Source organism: Ambystoma mexicanum, chromosome 14, assembly GCF_040938575.1.
Source record: "Ambystoma mexicanum isolate Mex_15411 chromosome 14, UKY_AmexF1_1, whole genome shotgun sequence".
NCBI classification, from domain to species: domain Eukaryota; kingdom Metazoa; phylum Chordata; class Amphibia; order Caudata; family Ambystomatidae; genus Ambystoma; species Ambystoma mexicanum.
In genome coordinates, this window is record NC_090940.1 from 283,912,435 (window position 1) to 283,933,969 (window position 21,535).

Consider the following 21,535-nt stretch of genomic DNA (forward strand, 5'->3'; position numbering starts at 1 on the left):
AATTTCCAACCATGCTGGTAATCTAGGTATTTACTTTGACTCTTCCCTCTCCTTCTCTCATATCTCCTTCACTCCTCGGGCATGTCGCTATCATCTCTTTAACATCCGTAAAGTCCGACCCTCTCTCACCTTCCATGCTACCCAACTTTTAATTTCCTCCCTCATCTTTTCTCGCCTTTTCTATTGTTCTTCTCTTTTCTTCGATCTTCCCGCTTCCCATCTGGCCCCCTTCAAATCTCTTTATCACTCTGCCATCCGTACTCTGTCTACTCTCTCCCTATGACTCTATCTCCAACTCACTTTATTACCTAGGATGGCTTCCTTTCCACTCCCTACTTAAGTTTCACTTCCTTTGTCTTGTCTTTAAATCTCTTCATAATCTCGCCCCTCCTTACCGCTCGTTCTGCTAATCTCTTCTTACTTTCTGGCCCCCCACCACCATGTGCTTCGTCTCGTTTCCGCTCCTTTCAGCTCCTTGGCCCCCTTACACTGGAATTCCCTACCTCTCTCTATCCGGTCTTCCCCCATCTATTCCTCCTTCCACTCCTCTTTGAAAGAACTTTTTCTTCACTCCCCTCCCTGATACCTTCCCCTCTTTCCATTCCCTCCCTCCCTTTATTACCCCTCCCTGTCCTCCTTATCTTTATCTTTCCCGCCTCTCTTATGATCTCCTCTTTTATCGCTAACTTCACTCATTTTTTCTCTCCTTCTCTTTTCTCCTTACCGCCCCTCCCCTTTCTTCTTGCAAATTCTTCTAAATGCCGATTTTAAGACTTGATTCATGTATACTGTTTTGCTTCTACTGTTCCATGTTTGATGTGTTTCTTGTTAACTGTAAAGCGCATTGGATGAAGGCGCTATATAAAATAATAAATAAATAAAAATAACTCGGGCAGGTCCCACCACCAGCTGTATGATGTGAGGCCCAGGGCTGGCATGGTAAAGATTCCCAGGTCCTCTCCACTACACAAGGTGCCTAGAACATGGAACTACCACATACTGGTGCCACCCCCATGAATCCGCACATTTGGAAGGCATGTATTATCTCCACAGCCCGTGGTCATGTGGAACTGCAAGATGATGAATTGGTTACTATGGTCCTTTAAATCCGTTTGAATGAGAAGAAGTTGCGGCCGTGGCCCACGGTTAAGCCAACCCACAGAAATAAAGGGAAGAACCACCAACATTGCTATCAAAGGGATTGTGGCTCTTGCAGGTAATGTAGCCCACAAACGCGAGCCATAGTCCCTGCCGGCCCAGCTGAGATGCGAAAAACAACCTTCTACCGCATTTGTGTACCTATAGAAAATTAAAGTTTACAGCCCTGCCTTGTATAGGTTCGCTCTGTCAGAAGGAATGCCTAATAGGAGGCACATTATACTCTCGTGATCTCTTGCCACATAACCAATTTTCAGCTCAGAATCGCTATTATGCAAACATACAGAGCAAAGCTCGACCAAATGGTGGGACTTGTGGGGTCTGTAATTACTGAGACGATGCATTAAGTGGTGGCGGTGATCAGAGCAGTTCAGTGATCCGACCTGGATAGACAGGTGCAACAGGACATGGAGGTGAAAAGCGATATGGAGGTGCAGGAGGAAGAGGAATTGCTGAAGTGTGCCGGAATAGGGAGTGTTGAAAGTGGAGGAAGAGGTACTACTTGAGGGGCACAGTGAGGTGGATGACGAATAGGTGCTAAAGGTGCAGGAGGTGGTGATGATGCAGGAGGTGAGGATGGTGAGGATGCAGGAGGTGCTAAAGGTACAGGAGATAGTGCTGCAGTGCACAAGGATATGCTGAAAGTGCAGGCATAAATGAAGTTGGAGATTATGAAGGAGGAGATGCTGAAGATGCAGGACGAGGTGTTGAAAATGGAAGAGGAGGCAGTGCTGAAGGGGAAGGCAGAGGTGGTGGGGATGACGTTGCAGGAGGAGAAGGGAGGAGGTGCTTAAGGTGCAGGATGAGGAAGTGCTTAAGGTGCTGCAGGAGGTGATGGAGTAGGAGGTAGTTCTGCAGTGCAGAAGGAGGTGCTGACGATGGAGGAGGTAGTGCTATAGTAAAGGAGGGGTTGCTGAAGGTCGGGGTAAAGATAGTGCTGAAAGCGCAGCGGAAGATGAAGATGGAGAGGTTGGAGGTGCTAAAGGAGGTGAGGATGTACTGGAGTTTGAGGTGCTGAATGTGGAGGAGGAGGAAGTAATGATAGAAGTGGTGCTAAAGGCACAGGAGGAGATGGTGCTGTAGCACAGTGGAAGAGAGGAGGAATTGATGGTGCAGGAGGAAGTGGCGGTGCTGAAGGTGGAGGAGGAAGTTCTGAAGGTAGAGGAGGAGTTGCTAAGGTGGTTGAGGAGGAGATGCTGAACATGGGGAGGAGGTGGTACTGGAGGAGGTGCTAAAAGTGCAGGAGGAACCGGTTAATGTACAGGAGGTGGGCCAAATATGCAGGAGGATGTGCCAGAGAAGGTGCTGAAGGTGGGGTGAAAGGTAGTGCTGAAAATGGAGGGAGAGGTAGATTGAAATTGCAGGAGAAGGACGGAAAAAGCTGAAAGTTATATTTAGAGGAGGTGGGAAGAGATCTGAAGGCACAGAAAGCAGAGGAGGTGGGAAGAGAGTTGAAGGTGCGGGAAAAATAAGAGGTAAAGAAGATTGAGCCAGGAGGAAAATGGCGAACAGCAGTTGAAATAAAAGGTAAGTATGGAGGAGGGGCGAGTACAGATTGGGCTAGAAGTTGGTGCCTTTAAAGAAGGAGGAAGTTACTGGAGCAGGGTAGTACAAAGGAGGAAACGGTGAGAGGCCTAAAAACATAGAACCAGCAATAGACAAAGAGTGAGACAACAGCCATCAGACTGTTTGCGAGTAGTTGGTGGAGCAAGCTTGTGGCAGAAAAGTGATGAGGTCAGCAGACAGGGTGCATGGGAGTCAGTGGGCACACCTAGAAACTGGATGCCAATAACGAGTGAGCACCTCTGCAATGAGGAAAGTTAGTCCTGCCTGGCATACCTCACATGAATGGGTTTAGGTCTGTTTGACCGAAAACAATTGACATTTTCCAATTTGATGGAATTTTCTTTCGTTGTTTTTTTGTTTGAAATTGGGGTGGAGGACCCTGTGCACCCCTCCCTACTCCCCTCCCCCCCCACCTTAACCTATTCCCCTACCCCACCCCACATATATGTTTAGTTTATTTCTAACGAAATTCAACAAAAAAACTATCACAAATATTTGGTGAAATAGAAAAGGTCAATTTGACCTACGATCAAGTATGCTACTACCCATCTATGTGGTGCTGTGGACGCTGTTGCTTCCCCTGCAGCAATAGTTCTTGGTCACCTTCAAGGACATAACTTTTCCTGTTGTCACATGGAGGGAGCCAGTCAAAATACAGGACACCATCCTCCTGAGACCAGCTGGGCCTGAGACCAGTTGGGCCACAGACTGAGGTTCACTCGGTGAAAGACCCAGAGAGACTATTTGTGGTTAAGAACTTTGTTTTATGACGACTGGTAGGGTGGCAGAGGCACACCTTGAACCAGAGCCTGTCTGGTCACAACAGAGATGGGGGAAGTTGACCCACGAGAGCTTCCTTGGTGATCCAGGGAGCAGAGGAGACGAGCACATTGAATCATGTGTGGGAGAAAAACAGGGTTTTGAAAATTTGAATGATCCCCTTTAGCGCTTTGCCTTGCTATAATAATGCTCAGTCAATGCTAACAGCCATGTTTAACAAGTGCCTTATTGCCATTGCTGTGTGAGCCCTATGTGCGCATGTCCTAACTTCAGGTTTACTGCCTGGTATCTAGAGGTGCTCGCTTCCACAGTCCTCGCCTCTGCGTGTTTAGGTTTTAGCATGTAAAAGCGAGTTTTAGAATGCTGCTTTTAGTAGGCAAGAAGGCGGCTTTAGCAGACAGAAGTATTCATATTGTAATCAGGCTTGCATGCCCTGAGCCGTGTGCAAAGTGTATAAGCAGCACAGCAAGACCCAAAATCTATCACTCTTTGTCTTCCATCCCAATTGTGCTTTCCTGATCGAGAGTGCGCAGCCTCTGCCTAAGACTTCTATCTAGTTTTAGAATTTGTTCATTCACCTAAAACATTGTACTTGACGATATCATGCTATGTCTGAAACCTATCTCTCCATTTAAATGCTTGTGTGCTATCCTGTGTAATGCTCAGCGTCTGGAGGGAAGAGGGGTTGTTGCGCCAAGTCTCGTTCTGTCGTTGGGTTGCTGTTGTCCTGTGAATGCTAGCTTTGCTGATTGCCATTAAAAGTCGCTCAACAATCCGCTGGATGAATCTGTGGGTGTTTTTCCGTGACACTTGTGTTTGTCAGGGAGAGATGTTTGCTGAGTAAATCTTACCCTAATCTAGGCTTAGCAACTCCTGGCTCAAGGAGGGATCTGACAAACATAAGTGGCCCAAGAGGTGTATTCCTTTCTTTCTAGGTTTTCCATCACTCTACTCTCCTCTAGGCAGGACTCTCCTACCCTGTCATACACCACCATGCTGAAAAACTCAATTTCTGCTTTGTCTGGTTGTATATTCTTTTCTCTTGATGACCGTATTTAAATTTCCTATTGCAAAAGTTAAAGTATAACGAAAGATTTAAATCAGCCAGAGCCAGGTCTGAGTACTCAAACGCAAAGATTAGTCCCAGCCACTGGTCAAAAGGAAGATGTAAAAGGCAAGGGGCTGAGTGCACAGAAGTGTAACACATGAGTATGGCAATCGGGTCTCTTGATCAAGCGATGCTTGGCAATGTAAACAGAGCTATGGATGAATCGAGAGAGGCCATAATGATGCAATAAGAAGTCCAAGATGGACCTTCAGAAGGACTAGTGGTCTGCAAAGTTGCACAAAGTGATGAGATAAACCTTACAAGAATCGACCACCAGGAAACTTTAGGAAATAGAAAGAGAAGTGGCAAAGAAACCGCTTGTAGTTAATTACAATGTTGAAGTGCAGTGAGATGCACGGATAACAGCGCGGTTGCACTCCGACTTTGAAATTATGAGAGATCAATTAAATAATAGCTGCAAATGCCCAACGGCGAAAGAGAGGAGTAGGCTGAAAGAACATTGCTATTCACCAATAAATCACACAAACAGTCCAGTGAATATGGAACGTGGTGAGGGTAGGAAGAATGTAAGAAAGGATCCAACATGTACAACACGAAAGGCGTCAAAATGATTTACCAAACTGCGAACTGGCCCAGGATAAGGAGAGCGCAAGAGTCAACTGTGGCTCCCAGTCCTGTATACCGGATTCATCTTGCATAGACCCGTTATACCATTCAAGTAGCAATCAACAGGCCTGTTCAGAAGAGAGGACAAAAGGACAGTTATCAGAAGCTGGCGTTATACAGATTCATAACAGCGTGATGGCAGCACTGACAATTTCAATGTCCCCATTCATAAAATTATATGAATCATTAATTGACAGCCTAAAAGATCACGAGATGCTACTTGCAATGGTCCATTCAAAACTCTTATACTTGGAAACGTTTACTGAAAATGTACAAAAGAGATTGGATGGAGAAGCAGAAACATCTGCAAAATGGCATTACAGATCAAGTGACTTGGTGAGAAATGAGTTGGCAGAAAAAACTGACCTAATGGAGGTAGTGATTGATTCCACAAAATGAATGAGACACAATTTTGACAAAAATATACCGAAAAAAGTGGAACTTGAGGGCGAATGAGAGTATAACTCGCTTAGGAAACGGGAAAAAGTTTGAGCAAATGGGAAAGGTCGATAACACTAATGGAGTGAGTAAAAGGAGCCTTACACCCGAGAAGACTGGTGGAAAAGAAAGTATGGACGTACAAATACAAAGTGTGACTAGTGCTGAAGGGACAGAGTCCCAGAAGGCACAAAATGTGAAGTGAGATTGAGATAAACAAAAGGGAGGTTGAAACAGAACTAGAGGGTGACACGGCTACGGAACAATCAACAGCCAGAAGAGCTGAAACCGATGGACTTTCGAATACAGTGGCCAAGACCAGAATTAGAACAGTAAAAGAATTCTGCTCTAACTCCAGCGGAAACGACACACAAAAACCATTCTCAATGCCTAAGCCTAAAGTTCCACAAAGCTTTGGCATTTTCACTAATAATGCCAAAAGTATCGGTGAAGAAAAGTTTCGTGGAAATCAAAATCAAAAGAGAAGAAAACAAAGAAAAGCTAGTAAAAGTCAACATTCCAAAAGTAGGGAAATCAAATGGATCTAGAGTATTCATTAGAAACCTGCCGACTCCTCCCAAAACAACTTTATTCCATTGTGCGAATGTTAAAAGGGGGCCAGAAAACATCAATACAGCGCACTAATCTGTCAGCTTGGATCAGTCCAAAATTGACCTGATGGGCAATGTAAAGAAAAGACCTAGGGTGGAGGAGGACTGTGAAAAATGTCATATGGACGAAAACGAGTTACTTGAAAACCTGTCTGTATTTGGAAGCTCATGATGAATCTGTGATCGCTTTGCAAGAGTCAAGAGAGAGGAAGACGTCCATAGTCTTAACAGCAAGTGAACAAAACAAGTCAAAAAGAAAATTGGGAATTCTAAAAATGACTCAAGAAGAAGAGGAGGATCATGGACATGCAAAGGAGGCGAGACATAACTTACTGCAGTTCTTGCCTGTGAAGCGCAGAAAAGGGCAAACAAATTTGAACTTGACACGAGAAAGAGAGTGGATTAGAGAGAGATCCATATTAAGTCTGAACCCAAAATTCACAACTTCACAAGAACAAAGGCGAGGAGAAGAGTGCGGAGGCGAACATTTCCCAGAGAAAATCGCAAGGGAAGAAAATGGGAAACTACAACAGGAGAACGTGCTAGTCATGAAAAATGAAGTTAATCTAAACAGACAAAATGTAATGAAACTGTTAAACTGCGTCCCCACATTAAGAACATTATCATCAAACGACATTGGCATAGTATAATGTTACAGAAGCTCTTTAGGACTGGGTAATCTTATACGTAAACTCGCCAAACATCCAAAGTACTCTACTAGATGCAAGACCAGCTTTGCTTTGCCTTGGTTATGATTTGACCAGGCACAAACCAAACGCAGATGAGTATGGAAGAGTGGTCGAAGTGCTTAAGCGAAATGAAGAAAATGGGGATTCCCAAAACGAGCAAAGGGGAGAGATTTAAAAAAAGGTTTGACAGAAGAAATCAATAGAAAGAAACAGCTCGACAAAAACCTAATAGTAATGATGAAATCTCTCATCACTACTAGCTAAATGCCTCTAGGAGATCCGAAGGATCCCTTATTTCCTGGAATACACAAGGATTTATGCACTTGTTTAATAAGATGGGCGTAAATAAAGTGGCACATAACATCATTTGTCTTCAGGAAACCTGGCTGCGTGAGCCCTGTTGAATGATGGGTTTATAAATCTACTCAACGCGGCAGGAAAAAATCAAAATGGCAGACCATATTCGGGCCTCATAACAATGATAAGAAACCACATGGGCTTATCAGTGAGTAAGTGTACTAATCCCAATGTATTTGTACAAGGGACCGTACTGCAAAACACAAACGACAAGAACATCCATTCTGGCTGATTACTGATAATTAAAATTTACTGGAATCCAGCAAAAATACCTATGGGAAGTCTGATTGACTCAGTGACCAAGCTGATTGACGAGTGTGTCATGGGGAGTTCCACAATTCCTACATCATATGTGGAGATCTAATTATAAAATGTATAGATGCAAAAGGAAACCCCATTGAGCAGATGATAAACTCAAATTCTTTAAGAAGAGTTGGAGGTGAGCAATGGGCCCAAGAATTGGAGGCGAGAAACTGTGTGATGTTAAATGGACAGACTAGCAGAGGCATTCCAGCAAATGCGACTTGGCACTGCAACAAGTGCCAAGCCACGTTACACTACATCTGGGCCTCGAAAAACCTCCAAAATAACATGAGATCTTTGAGTAATTACAATGGATAGTAGTGACCATGACGCAATAAATCTGAGATGGGAGATGAAGGGGCACAAAACAGCAGAGAGATAGTGTGGCGATCTCAAATTAAACCCAGGACAAAATCGCTTACGGTTGAACCAGAGAGGAATAGAAAACCTACACAAAACCTTTAACAACTTAAACCTGTCTAGCACTCGAGAACCAAACTATCTGCCGCTTTTGGCAATGTACAAAACAATAAATACCGGCTTTAAGCAGTGTCAACAAAAACCAAAACATGTGTACAGTCAGGAAGGAGTGGCACAAAAAAAAAATGTAAATGGACATTAGGAAGTTGAAGGACAAGCTTCAAAATTGGACCCAAGAGATAAAGAAAAGCAATCAAAGATACAGTAATTGGCACATCTCCTTTAAGATCATTCCGGACCAAGAACAAGCTGAAAAAAATGCTGAAGTCCATTTATTATCACAACTCAGGAGAAATTTGGCCAATAATAAACAAGGGCACATTGACCCAAAATGCTTCACTAAGACATGGTGTAAATGTGGAAAAGTGGGTCGAACATTTCAGAGGTCTTCTCAAAGTTATCCCTGGCCCAGAGGAAATCATGCAAAGAGACCGTAATAATGTGGTACTTCAATTTCAAGAAGGATGCAATTGAGGAAGCCATAAAAAAAATAAAGAACTCGGGTGCAGCAGGGCCTGATGGGGTGACTAACATCATGTTAAAAAAATTAAAAAGGAATCCTGGGCTCTGTTCATAGAAGTCCAGTTTCATCAAATCTTGAAGGCAAAGAAAATTCTGGTGTTGTGGAAATCAGCGATAGTTGTTCCTATCTTCAAAAAAGGAGATCAAATCCAAACAACTATCAGCCAATCGCCTTGCTAGATGTAATCTGAAAGCTATTTGCCTCATTTCTACAAAATCCTCTCTAAATGGGTAGATTGAGAAAAGATCATAGATGTAAGACAGACTGGATTCACTAAGGGACTAGGGACATATTTAAATCTGCTATTGAATATCATAAAGCTCGAAACATTGAAATCAAATCAGACCCCGTTTCTAGCATTCATCGATCTTCGTCAAGCTTTCGACAGTGTCAATAGATCAATACTGTGGAACAAACTCCAAGTTGTGGCAGTGTCTGGGGGACGTGCTGTAAGCAATCATGGCTCTCCACTCTGACACAACAATATGCATCTGATTAAACGCTGAAGGAGATCTGACTGAAGAGATAAGAACTGAGAAAGGAGTGAAGCAAGGATGTCGCTTAGCTTCATTCATTTTTAAGCTTTACCTAGCAGACCTACTTGATGCATTCAAAAATGTGAACATATTTCCCCCAAAAGTAAATGGATTACCACTTTCATGGGTGATATATGCTGACGATCTGGTGTTACTAGACATGACCCAAGTGGGATTACAGCAACAGACAAATGTGCTTCATGATTACTTGAAGAGGAATGAGCTTGAAATAAATGCAAGCAAATCAAAAATCATATTCTGTTGTGAAACGGAAGTTTCAGTAGAGAGTCCATTAGATATTTGGGAATATTATTCAACAAATGTTTGTGAGAATGGGAATGGACACAAGATCTGAAAGTTCAGATCAAAATGCTGGCTTGTCAAGGAATATTACACGCCAAATATGGCAAATTCACCATGAAACCCCTAATCTTGTTTTACACACAGAAGGTAACGGCAAAAATAAGCTTCAGCAGTGAAACGGGTTTGAACCGAAGTTGAACTTCATTTTTGGAGGAAGGTCCTGCGCCTGCCTACATGTGTCGCCACTGCAGCAATTCGGTATTGTGACAAGGAGACAGCCATGTGGTTTTGAAGAAAATAAATGCTTGTCTTTATTCAGACTCAATCAGCTGGGCAGGATGATTGATAATACAAAGTATTATTGATAAGAGTTCTTGTCTGATGTTCTTTCTGTTGAAAGATGTTTTCCCTGTAGGGCATGACGTAAGGACTTCTCTCCAGTCGGTTCTTCTTAGTCCTCATACGCCCAGGTGCTCCCTGTAGCTTCGGAATCCACGTCTGTTCTGTTCTGGAAAGAGAAAAAGAATGAAAACCCCTAGTCACTCCTTCAGGCTGTTTATATAGGTAGTACTCAATTGGCCAATCAGCATCCACTTCCTGTCTTAGTCCATAAGAACCCACCCAAGCCCTGCCCCCTTTTTCCTGGGAGTATGGCGTCTGGAGACCTCCTACGGCCTGAGCGTTGTATCGCCTCTCCTTGCCCAGGTAAGTACAAAGCAGGGAAGGATGAAGGGTCGGGGACTCTTGGGGAAGCCTGTCGGGGTAATGGAGTTTTTGTATTATGTCTTTCGACACGCGTGCGGTGTCACCGCTCCGCATTTGTCTCTTTCCCGCGCGGCCGTAAGGTAAAGTGTAACGCCATGTGTTTGGCGGCTGGCTCGTGGGTCCTCCGCTACCCCGAGTTACCTCAAACCTCTTGTTTTCGGGAGTGGCGGTGACCATCGCATGGTCCCCCGCCAACCGAAAGCGGTGGTCTGTCCCTTCTTTAGCGGGGTTGTGTAACTCACGTCGGAACTTTTGTTCGAGCAGCCGCGAAGCCGCTAATTGCTTTGCTGGCGGCTGTTCGTTTTTATGATGCTTGAGTCGCGGCTCTCCATGCCCGCACATTTCCCCCTCCCTGGGGACAGCGGGAGAAGGCCGTTCCACATGATGTCCATGCCACTCTTCTGATAAAGGACCAGCCGTGTTCTGATGTAAGGTGATTGCTGGGTTCTGGGTTGGCGGTCCCCACCACTCTTCTAGTATGTTGTCTGGGATAGTTTCCTCCTGCTTGTTTTCTGTCTCTCTTGCTCTCCCTGGGTGGTTGCTCATTGTAAGCCCTGTCCGGGTCGTCACAGGTATTAAATGGGGCTGCAATCGCTGAAATCATTTGAACTATGGAAAACTTTGTCACTTCTGTGGAAAGTGACTGTCCTCATCTGCCAAACCATATCACATTCGAGGTCCATCACCAACTGGAGTCTACCCGGGACTCTTAAATAAATGGTATATGAAATGCTTAGACCAACGTGACCCTTTAAACCTCCCATTTGAAACATTGAGAGAATCCTTGTGCTGTTAAACAGAAGTTAATCCAAAGTGATTGGATAGAGACTATCAATAGAAGGGCGAAATGTAGTTCTTCATTGAATTTAAGGGGTGAAGCTTACGCAGTGAAAAGCTCGAGTGCGATTCCCAAGTCAATATCATCGGGAACAATTTCTCCGCCTCAGATAAAATTTATATCCAACAAGAAAATGTTGCATATGAGACACTCAAAGAAAGTTAAGGATAATCTTTGTCCATTTTTGCAAAAGAGAGGTGGAATCAGTACGACATCTGATAACAGGGTGTCTGAAACTGAACATAATAAGAAGATACCACTTGGGGGAAATATGCACCAATGAGTCTGGAGATGGACGAATGGTGGCAGTAAATTCTGCAGGGGGAAAATAACATGCGAACATGTGCGACAGTCGACTTTACGGACGAAGTGTTAAAACAGGAAGAGGAGCTGCATAAAGAAATATAACGCTGATTAAAGTGGAACTGTCGGACACAATGAAAAAGCGAAACGAGAGAAGGGGCAAGATATTGGTCTATGGACGAAAGGTGAATAATAAGCCTGGCCAAGTTGATAATGGGAAATTCAAGATGCAGTTACTTGTTGGTAATAATGCATCGCTCTGACTGACAGAGGAAAGTGAAGAAATGGAAGTCATGAAGCGGAAGTTTGACTCTAATGATACATCGCTCAGGCAGATAAAGGGGAAATAGCTTTTTACTAGTATAATGTCTGTGATGGGTACGAAGATATGGTCATTTTTATTAGAGTAGAAGGAAGATTGATCATGTATGACAAGAGTATAATGAAAAACGTAATAAAGTTTGTAATAAACTAATGTTACAATAAAACTTTAAAAAGTGCAAAGTTAAAGAAAATGTATCCTCTGTACATCTTTGCTGAGGTATGGATCGGCAGACTGCGCTTCCTGTCGTCTGTAGAAATAGCTTCATGTTTCAGGGATGAAGGGAATGAAAATGCAGGGTATTTTAAGTAAGACTAATGCTTGCAAAAATTAAAAACAAATGCATGGGAACGTTATAGCTAGAAAATAAGTTAATGCTAAAATATTAAACGCCATCCTACATTATTTTTGTAAAAATGCCATGTCCTCTACTTCAGCCGATTTCATATGTTGTTCTATATCGTGTTCGTGTAAATGGTACATTCCCTGCATTTGTGAATTTCAGGACAATGCACCTTATGGAAGGCGAGTTGCCCCCCTCAACCTCTGGAAGTTGTGGAGCTTGCATTAATGGAATGCTGTACATTTTTGGAGGTTATGATGACAAAGGTTACAGTAACCAGGTAACATACTTGTTTTGTAATACTTAATTTGAAAATCTTTTGAAGCAGTTAAACGTACATGTTTGTACAAGAAGTTTGCCTAGACCTTTACACATATTTTATAGCAGAAAGTTAGGAATTGTTTAAAGATGAAATGTGTACATTTTACTGATACTATTCAATCAAAGAATAATCAACACTTAGCTAAATGTGTCTTGTAAATCTCTAGTATATCATGTTTAAAACCAGAGGGATGCTTAGAAATGTTCTGCTGCAGCTTCTTTGGATGATAGCTGTACGAAAGGGAGGATGCAACCTTTACCCCCTTATTCAGCCATGAACTGAATGATATGTAAGGCTGCAACAACCCTATATATATATAGTTTGTTTCTTTACCTGGCTTGCCGTCACCAGACATAATGTCATATTGGTGTTAAATGTTGCCTTTATGGATATCCCTTCATAGCTAAGGAGCTGCCACATAAGTAGTGTAAGTTTTATGAGGATGTGTAAAAGGATGCGTCTACCGTTGCTTTCAGAAAGCTATGTGCTTAAAGCAGGGTGGCAACTCTATTGTGCACAAAGTTAGGCCAATTGCGTCACTATTCGGTGCTGCATTGAAAGTAAGCAACACAAATAGGCTTACAGGTTGAAGGATGGGCCCCTCGACCAACCTGCAATGTCTTTACTGTGTCTTCTCTGATCAGGAGCAGTGCGGAGATAAAGGCTCCTGGTTCTCCACCCCAGTACCTCTCTGTGGAATTGTGACACTCCCCACACGCTATGTGGTGAGCTACCCAGCAGAGGTAAATGGGGGCGGAGGGATGGAGAATCCCCCAAATATCATGCACCGTAGCCGCAGAAGGGGATGCTAGTCAGCTTAATGTCTATTTGGGAAGTGTAAGGGTTTTGAAGAAGGCTGTTGACACAAAGGTGGTATGGTTTTCGATATATACTTTTATTTCTTTAGGTAAAAAGATCCTTATATCCCTAACTTCTAAGAGGGGTTTCCCTGCCTTAAAACGAATAATAAAAGGGTCTCTCAGAACGTCCGTCAAAGTATATTCCGCTGCCCTGTGCCACAACCTACTTCTGCCCCTCACACTACAACTAAAAAGGTAAACTAACCAAGTTCCCTCTTTAAGGAGAAAGGCTTCCTTCTCCTACTTCTTGGATGGAGGTTCAACAAAATGTTCTCTCGAAACAAATGTACCAGGTTAATTGACTCCCTTCCCCTGGCTTGCAGGTTTCAGTCAGTCTTTAGACAATGTGTCCAATGTTCCCTCTAAGCTGTGCGCATGTGCGCTTGCCCAGCTTCCTTCTGGGTGCCGCTCAGAAGATTTTTAGCAGCGCACACAGACAATTCTCACCTATTCAAAAAGATTTAATAAGGCACAAGCCACAGTAATTAGCTGAAATATTCTCTTAAAATAAGCAACTAGTCTTGATATTCTGCTCATTTGCATTACACAATTATGCAAGGGTGACCGTAAGCACCTAAAATCTCTAACAGCAAAATACACACACAAGAGGTTAAAAACTAATCAGAAAAACTGGCTCCATGAACAGAAGAATCTAACCAAGATAATACTGCACCCATTAACCAAATAACGTTCCCTCACCACCCATGACTCCCAAACTTGACTCTACCACACTTTTACCTTATGACTAACTTCTGCCCCAGAACACATTATGATACTACCAAACAACCCTGACTCTTCCTCTCTTGGCTCTGTGAAAGGTTAGCAGACGTGTACCTACATCCACATGTTTTATGTTTGTTGTAATATGAATAACGTTCACGTGCCAGCCTTTCTGTTACTCATTGTGCTTTACCAAAAGCATCACCCACACTATACAATCGAACTACTAGCTCAAATATCGGATAATGACTGCAAGTAAGCAGGCTACTTGGATGTGTAACGTTATCCCATACTTCCTCTTCTTTGCACATATGTCACGCATGTGCTTTGAAGCGGCCCCCTTGCAAGTTAACGCATTATTAAAATCAAATATTAATTTGCCCTCTGAGGATTTTGAGACGACAAATGTGATGCTTGCTCAGCGTGTCCTACTTTAGCATCACTAACACTACCCTAGAAGTGGAGAGCAACAATGCAATATCATTTTCTTTGCCCACAATGGATAATGGGTATGAACTATGCCTGGGATTACTTGTCCATAGTATCATGGCACCGGATATTCAGACAGGAGAATGCTTTTCACACAATATGCATCGTGTTCAGAGTTCCTTAGGTTATAGACCTTCGCACATTATATGACAACTCGCTGCTATCCAAAAATGGTTTCCCTGACCACTGCATCATCCTACACAATGATACAAGGGTGGGGTATGCTGCAAACAATCTTGTATGCGCTGCAAAATAATTGTGTACATGCAGAGTCCTGACATTCTTAAAATGCACATAATATGTTGAGGCATTAAATATGGCTTGCTTACAAAGTTTTGTGGGTCTGCAAATATCCCAGTGAGTGTTCACTTCTACAATCCCTCACTTTTTACAGTGCTCTTTCGACTAGTATTGGAGGCTAGCACAGGGGCTGGGGAAGGGTATGGGTGGAAGAGCACAGGTCATCACTCCATGGAGATGATGAACAAAGCAGCACTTTTAAAAACCTAGTCATACATTTCGGCAGCACACTGAAGGAAATGTGTTGCTTGTTTGCTAAAGGATAGGCAAGTATAGTACCCGTCTAGACAACAGCACCTTATTTTTCTTTCTATGCTCAGCTGCTGAGGGCTTTACAATATAACCATGTGTTGTGTGTATCGTCTCTAGCATCCCCCTCCATCTTATTTAACTGATCACAAAGAATTATAGAAGAGGGATCCATAGTTACTGAAGAAGGCACTCGATCAGTTGAATCTCTGATGAATTGATGCTATTAACTTAAAAGGCATATATATTCTTCTGCAGGGCTCCATAATAAACCCCAGTAAGGCTCTTGTTTATTTTTTTCTAGGCTGAGGTGCAGAAGCTGGGCAAAACTATGGACTTTATAATGTTCCCTGTCATTTCACTTCCTATGTCGGGGCTCTAATCAGATTTTGCTCCCTACTTGGATTCAAATGATTTTTCAGAGAGTAAAAAAGTAATTAGCTTTGCCAATAGGGATACTTTCTGTTTATTAAAAGATGTTCTTCCCCTTAAAATTCCTCTCGAGCTTGGGCATTAATATTAGTGTTCCTTGCTATGCCAGTGCTTTACTGGTCACTAATTCGAAAAAATATCAGTGGAGCTTTGTGGTTTGAAACAACGATAAGTTCATTGTTTCTCGTTTTTGTTAGGCACATTTTCATTTATTAGGGAGTAAAAATTGATGATGCATATGTCTCTTAGCTGTAGGCTGGTGTTCTAACTACCCACAGAATAACGTAATTTGATTAGTAAGCAGAGGCACAGGAATTTATGATCATCATATTCTGAGGTGCAGTCATTCTGATGTAATTATCATCCTTCCACAAATGATTAGAAACATGTTCTCCTGGCCCTTCAAGTACCACTTTAATGAAGTAATTCAACTCCTATCAGCATCTTTTTGACACATTTCTTTTAATTGCCATTAATCCCTGGGCAAATTTTGTATTCTGTCTGAATTTCTTGAAAGCCACATCAGTTATGACAAGAGATATTTGTGTTTTTTAGTACTCATGTGTGATTTACCAGTGGCCTAAAAGGTTTTCACGGTACTGTGGCAGATGTTGAAGTCTTGGACTGGTTGATGATTTTTCTGTATAATCACATATGCCATATTTTATTTTAGCCTATGTGTTTGGAAAAAGTGTTGTAAGATTTGTCAAGAATTGCAGTGGGTGGGAAGAGGAAATTCCTTTTCAAACTCTTCTGCGATGGTAGTTCACTAAATACACATGCTCACAAAGAGGCTTACCTCATTAGTCAGTTGCGCACATGGAAGATAATGTGTGCACAACAGCCAACCAGTTCCGCACATGGAGAAAAATAATTAGAGGGAACATTGAATGTGTCTCCCTTCTCCTGGTGTGGCTCTATACCATTTCCAATGAAACCAGGGGGTATGACTCACTTCGCCTGGCATCTCCAGCTCAACTCTTCGTTCAGGACCAAGAAAATGTCTCCCTTCTCGTAGTATGTTTTGGCACAGTTCAACGCCAGGCCAGGGGGATTGAATCCCTTCCCCTGGAGTTTCTATCAAAACCTCTGATTTGGTACCAGGAGAATGACTCCCTTCTCCTGGCATTGCTTGATACAGTTCTTTCTCACTGCTTCCAACTTGACGCACACTTTGCTACTGTGATTTGTTTTCGACAATGTTCCAAATTTTGTTAGGATCACAGACCCTTCTCTAGGCTCTAGTGGTCTCCTCTTGACCACTGTGACGAGGAAGAGTTCCTTGAATTTCACTCATTCACGTTGGGAGTGCCAGACCCTTCTCTTATAACTAGTGGACTTCTCTCTGCCAATATAACGAGGAAGACCTTTTCTATGCTTTGGTTTACTTCTGTTTGGGGTCCCAGACCCTTGTATGGCCAGTCATCTCCTCTTTCCTACTGTTATAGTGGACAGGGTCCTAGAGCCTTCCTTGGTCACCAGTGGCCTTCTCAGCCCCACTGCTATGGTGGATAGGGTCCCGGACCTCCCCTCTGCTATGGGGGGGGGGGGGGTCCGGGACCCTATTTTATGAAGGTCAATAAAAGAAAAAAGGTCTAACGACCCATGCAAACAGTTCCTCTCTGAAATGTGGCCCCAAGCTCTTCTGAAGCAAAAAACTTCTAACCCCTAAATGGGTAGCAGACCTATACACCCCACTCCTAAGGACAGAAGCCCCCATATATTATGAGGAGTCTTTTTGTGAAAATTGTTCTTTGCGGTCACCCATTAAATGGTACCAGAATAATAATCAGTCTCCACGCTGAAAAAGTGGACCCCAAGAAGTGTTCATTTGTGTTAAAAAATAAATAAATAAAGGACAGGGTCCCAGGCCCTTCCCTCGTGGCCAGTGGGTTTCTCTTCCCAACTAGGACGACTAGGAGGAGGATGATGTTGGATACCTTCTTGAGCCTTCCGGAGTCTGTCAGCGGGATGCCTAGTAGTAAGCCCGTTAAATATTTCCTGTCACCTCCTATTAATCCCCACTCCTCTCTGTCTCCCATACCACCCTTTACCTGCTTTCAGGCTTCGGTACGAAACTGGGGCTTCCAGGGATGGTAGTCCGATTTATCGGCTGGCTCAGCTTTCCCCGTCTTCAGTTGCTGGGCCCACTATTCCCTATTCTTGCCCTTGGTATCGTGAGCTTGTCCGCTCGTGTGAAACCCTATTAGGAGTCACGTGGCCAACCACCGGTGTCCTCCGTTCCTCTTCTCCTCGGGTCGGCAACCTAACTTTCAATTTCCTGCAGTCCTTGTCTGTTGCTTCTTCCAGCAGGTGCTGCAGCTGAGCTCAGCGCTGGGATTGACCAACACTGTTGTCCATTGTTTGTCTTTACATAGTGTAGCCCATTCACGAGGGGCTGGCTGTCAAAGTCCCTAGTTACTTTTGTCAGATTAATCTATATGCCTCCTTTGGATCACCTCATCTTAGTACTAGTTTTGGGAGCAGTCTTTGTGTTTTCTGTTTTCTTCCTGTAAAGAACTCATGGTGCCAACAGTAAAGACTGACACAAGTGATCACAGTTGAAGGGTGTTTATTAAACTGTAAGTGCAGGTTGGAAAAACGCCTAATCTAAACCTAAATCTAAGATGGGAGCAAGCTACGACCGTCAAATAATAATAAGGCAAGTCTAGTGGCATCTTGTCAAATGAAAGGGCCTATACTAAAAGAAAATGATTGCCAATCCTTACAACTGAATACAAAAGAGCGTGGTATAAGATTCACAAGAAAGAAAGAAATGCTCACAAATGATAAGTCAGGATGCGGTAGCCAGGGTTCTCCCTTTCCCATGTTTTGAGCACAGGACAAGGTGGGACTCCTGAGCGCAGCACACTCTCGAGCTTTCCCAGCACGATACAACATTTCTGTTTTCAGCTATCGGGACCTTCGGTGGTCATCTCTTTTCTACAAAAAGTCTCTTGCCTCCAAGGACCGGATGTGTTCAAAATAACCAATGAAAAGTTTTTTTCCAAATGTACGTTGGGTGATCACCCCTAGGTCACCCTCTTCCAGGCTCAGACCCGTTTTGAATATCAGCCTCCCTCCGTCGGGTTCACTACGGCTTTTTTCTCAAAACAATTTCACCTGTGGCATTCACAAGTCTTAATGTCTTTTTAAACAGTTCATTGTGGACATCCCTCTGTTGGGTTCACACTTGTCAACACACTGTTCATTGGGACCTCAAACTTTGCCCTTTTCCATCGGCATCCCTCCGACTGGTTCACTCTTGCCATCACAGTTTTTTGTCATTTCTCACTATGCGGGATTCAACTCCCTTAGCTTTTCAATTAAGTGTAGGTCAGAGACTTTCAACTGTACAGGGGGTCTTGCTAGACCCCTGTATGACCACTTTGACCATTTGCTTCCGGCTCTCCTAGGACCTTCTGGTATCTGTAGTTTCAACCAACGTGGGATCAACTAGAGTCTCTTTAATGAGCACCCACGGGGTGCCGGCCTCTCTGCAACTGGTTTTCCCTGAATGTTAACAGTTCTTTGATCTATCCTTAATTTGCCCTTTGTGACTTTCGTTCAACACAGTTCAGTTTCTTATCGATTCTCCCCTCGACTCTCCGGCAGTGATCAACTGCTTGGCTTTTCTTGTCTATGGAGTCAAGGCATATACCACGGTAGAAAGCGCCTCTCCCTGTTCGATTATCAGTGTAGGCATGCTCCGTGTGCAGTTGACATCTGCTGCAACACACGCTGGCTATTGTTCGCAGTCTTATGATTCCTTTCAGGGAGGCTTTGCGGGTCTGGGTCGTAAAGGGCAAGGTCGCTTTTCTCCTTGTCACCCTTTCGGTTCTCGCCGCCTTTCTCCACCTCTTGAACTGCTATGCTTGGATAGCTGTTTCGAGCCGTCTGCCTTGCTCATCCTGTGCTCTTGTGCTCACCTTTTATCCCTGTGGGGAAGGGAAAGGCCCTCAGTTGTGTGTGGTTCTAGTCAAATGCCTGACTCTAGTGTTCGTACATGTCAGGTAAACGGCTCTAGTGTTAGTCCTTTTTCTTTCGTGGTGTAAGAGTGTTTGTCAGAAGAGGGGCAGGGGTATAGTGTCTGAGTATCCTACATGGTAGGCTGGGGAAAAGGCGTTATAAGAAGGGGGATACTGTATCTCACCCATCTGTGTCTTGCTTCCACTTCCTGAGGGCCCCAGATCCAGGTGAACCTCCCTCACTGGTCCACCCCAGGAACTGGATCCAATAACGATGGCCATGTCCTGCCCACAACGATGACAGATCTTCGGGGACTAGTCAGGAAGACACCTTCAGGTATCTCACATTCCTCATCTTGGTGTTTTCGAGGCCATTTGCTTCTTTTGCATCACAATAGCATATGGTTCTGCTTTCAACAAGAAGGTTGGGGATGGAAGGATGGGCTAGAGAATGTGGAGATGTTTTATTATTCACTGGGCTAACCCCAAGATGGTCGTCCTTGTTCCCAAGCAGGGAGTTCCTCCCCATGAGGTCCTGCCGCATTAAACCACCCCTAGGGAGACTATTTGGTAGCTCCCTCACCTTCCTAGCCTCATGAGAAGGGGCTCCCCCGTGGGTAGAAGTGATGACACCTTGTGAATCGTCACAGCAGCTGTTAAATGGGGTAACACCTCTGAGACATTACACATAATGTATCTGCTCTCATTTAGTCAACTGAACCGGGGGACCAGTATTGAGATCTGAGTTGTCCTGAGCAGATCACCGCGGTTGTCCATACTGTTTAGGTGGGTCCTTCTCTTTTATTATAATAACATATGTCCAGTATCCAGCTGACTTTACGGTACTGTCCATTCTTTTTTTCAGCTTGGCAATTTCGGTGGTCCTATTCGCCCTTCCGTTTGAACCAGAGATTTCCCCACTGTGTTGTGCGTGGGAAATTCTGTTTCAAGAGGAAAGTCACCCTCACTTGGGTTTGGGTCAGAAGTGAGAGAGGTCTGTACACTTTGGCTGTTGGTGGTTCTTGACATCATGAAACGAGGAGGAGTGCAGGGAGCCACATATGCTAATAGAAAACATCTGCCATCCATTTAATAGTGGTGAATACCTGCGATTTCAGGTAAGTTAGGCAGATAATAGTGGGGACCAGTTCAAACATAGTGAAGTTGTGCAAATAAACCTTACTCTGCACTAATAGTTAGGCGGAGGGGCTCTGATTTGGTACATAATAATTAGCATAGATGAGAATCTGGATTGGCACAAAGAAATAAATGACGTGGCAGATGTCTTCAGAGAAGACACTTTTATAGACCTCCCATAAACAAGTGCTTGGGTGTACAACCAATGGTATTGTAACATGCCGCTTATATACATTATGAAGGTTAGACTCAAATAATTGCAGTTTATAAATGCATCTTGGCGGAGTGCTTGCATACACTAACTGAAGCTAAGCAACATGGGGAAGTTATTTAAATGAGGGATCGAAATTGGGATTTGTTAACCAGGAGCAAAAAGCAGCTCCTGGGTATCGGTCATAACCAGTTTGGCCGGAGCTAATAGATAGTGCGCAGCAAATCTAACTTTGCGCCAGTTGTGAACTCTAACCTTTTGTCCATTTTATACTATCCAATATGCTCTAACTGTCCCTTAGGTGTGTTTTTTAGTCTCCTTTACATACATTCCAAAACATACACAGTTGATATTGCATAGCTAGGTTTGTATGGCACCACTTGGCACAGGAGTCAAAAATAGCTCCTGGTAGCTGTTAGATTCAAGCAAACCAGCCTCTCCTTGGCTCTAACCAGGAGCTAAATATCTTCCAGCTCCTGGCAATTTGGAACCCTGATAGATGTACAGTGGCAAAGCACTTGCAAATTCATTGTTTTTAGATTTGTTTTATTTAGTAATCTGTATCTTTGTTTTTGATCACCATGACCCAGTCTTTCAGAGAGGGAGAAAGAGAGGAGGGAAACACTTGACAAAAACAAGCAATAGGATTGCCAACAGTTTGGGTTTTTATGCCATTTCTCCCTTTCTGTACTCATGTTATGCTGGTCTACCACTCCAATGGGGTCCATCTGCCATGATCAGGTTGGGTGTTGGATATCTCATTTCGAATGGATTGTGTCCTCTCATGTATTATTCAT

General features: G+C 43.5%; 1 protein-coding gene across 3 annotated transcripts in view; it reads left to right on the forward strand.

Moving 5' to 3' along the window:
- KLHDC1 (kelch domain containing 1) overlaps positions 1-21,535 on the forward strand; it is a 2,530,617-nt gene that overhangs the window by 466,972 nt on the left and 2,042,110 nt on the right. For all 3 annotated transcript variants that reach the window (XM_069637400.1, XM_069637401.1, XM_069637402.1), the window contains exon 3: positions 12,213-12,330. In XM_069637400.1, the coding sequence (XP_069493501.1) occupies positions 12,213-12,330 (118 nt within the window). The remainder of the gene's footprint in view (positions 1-12,212; positions 12,331-21,535) is intronic.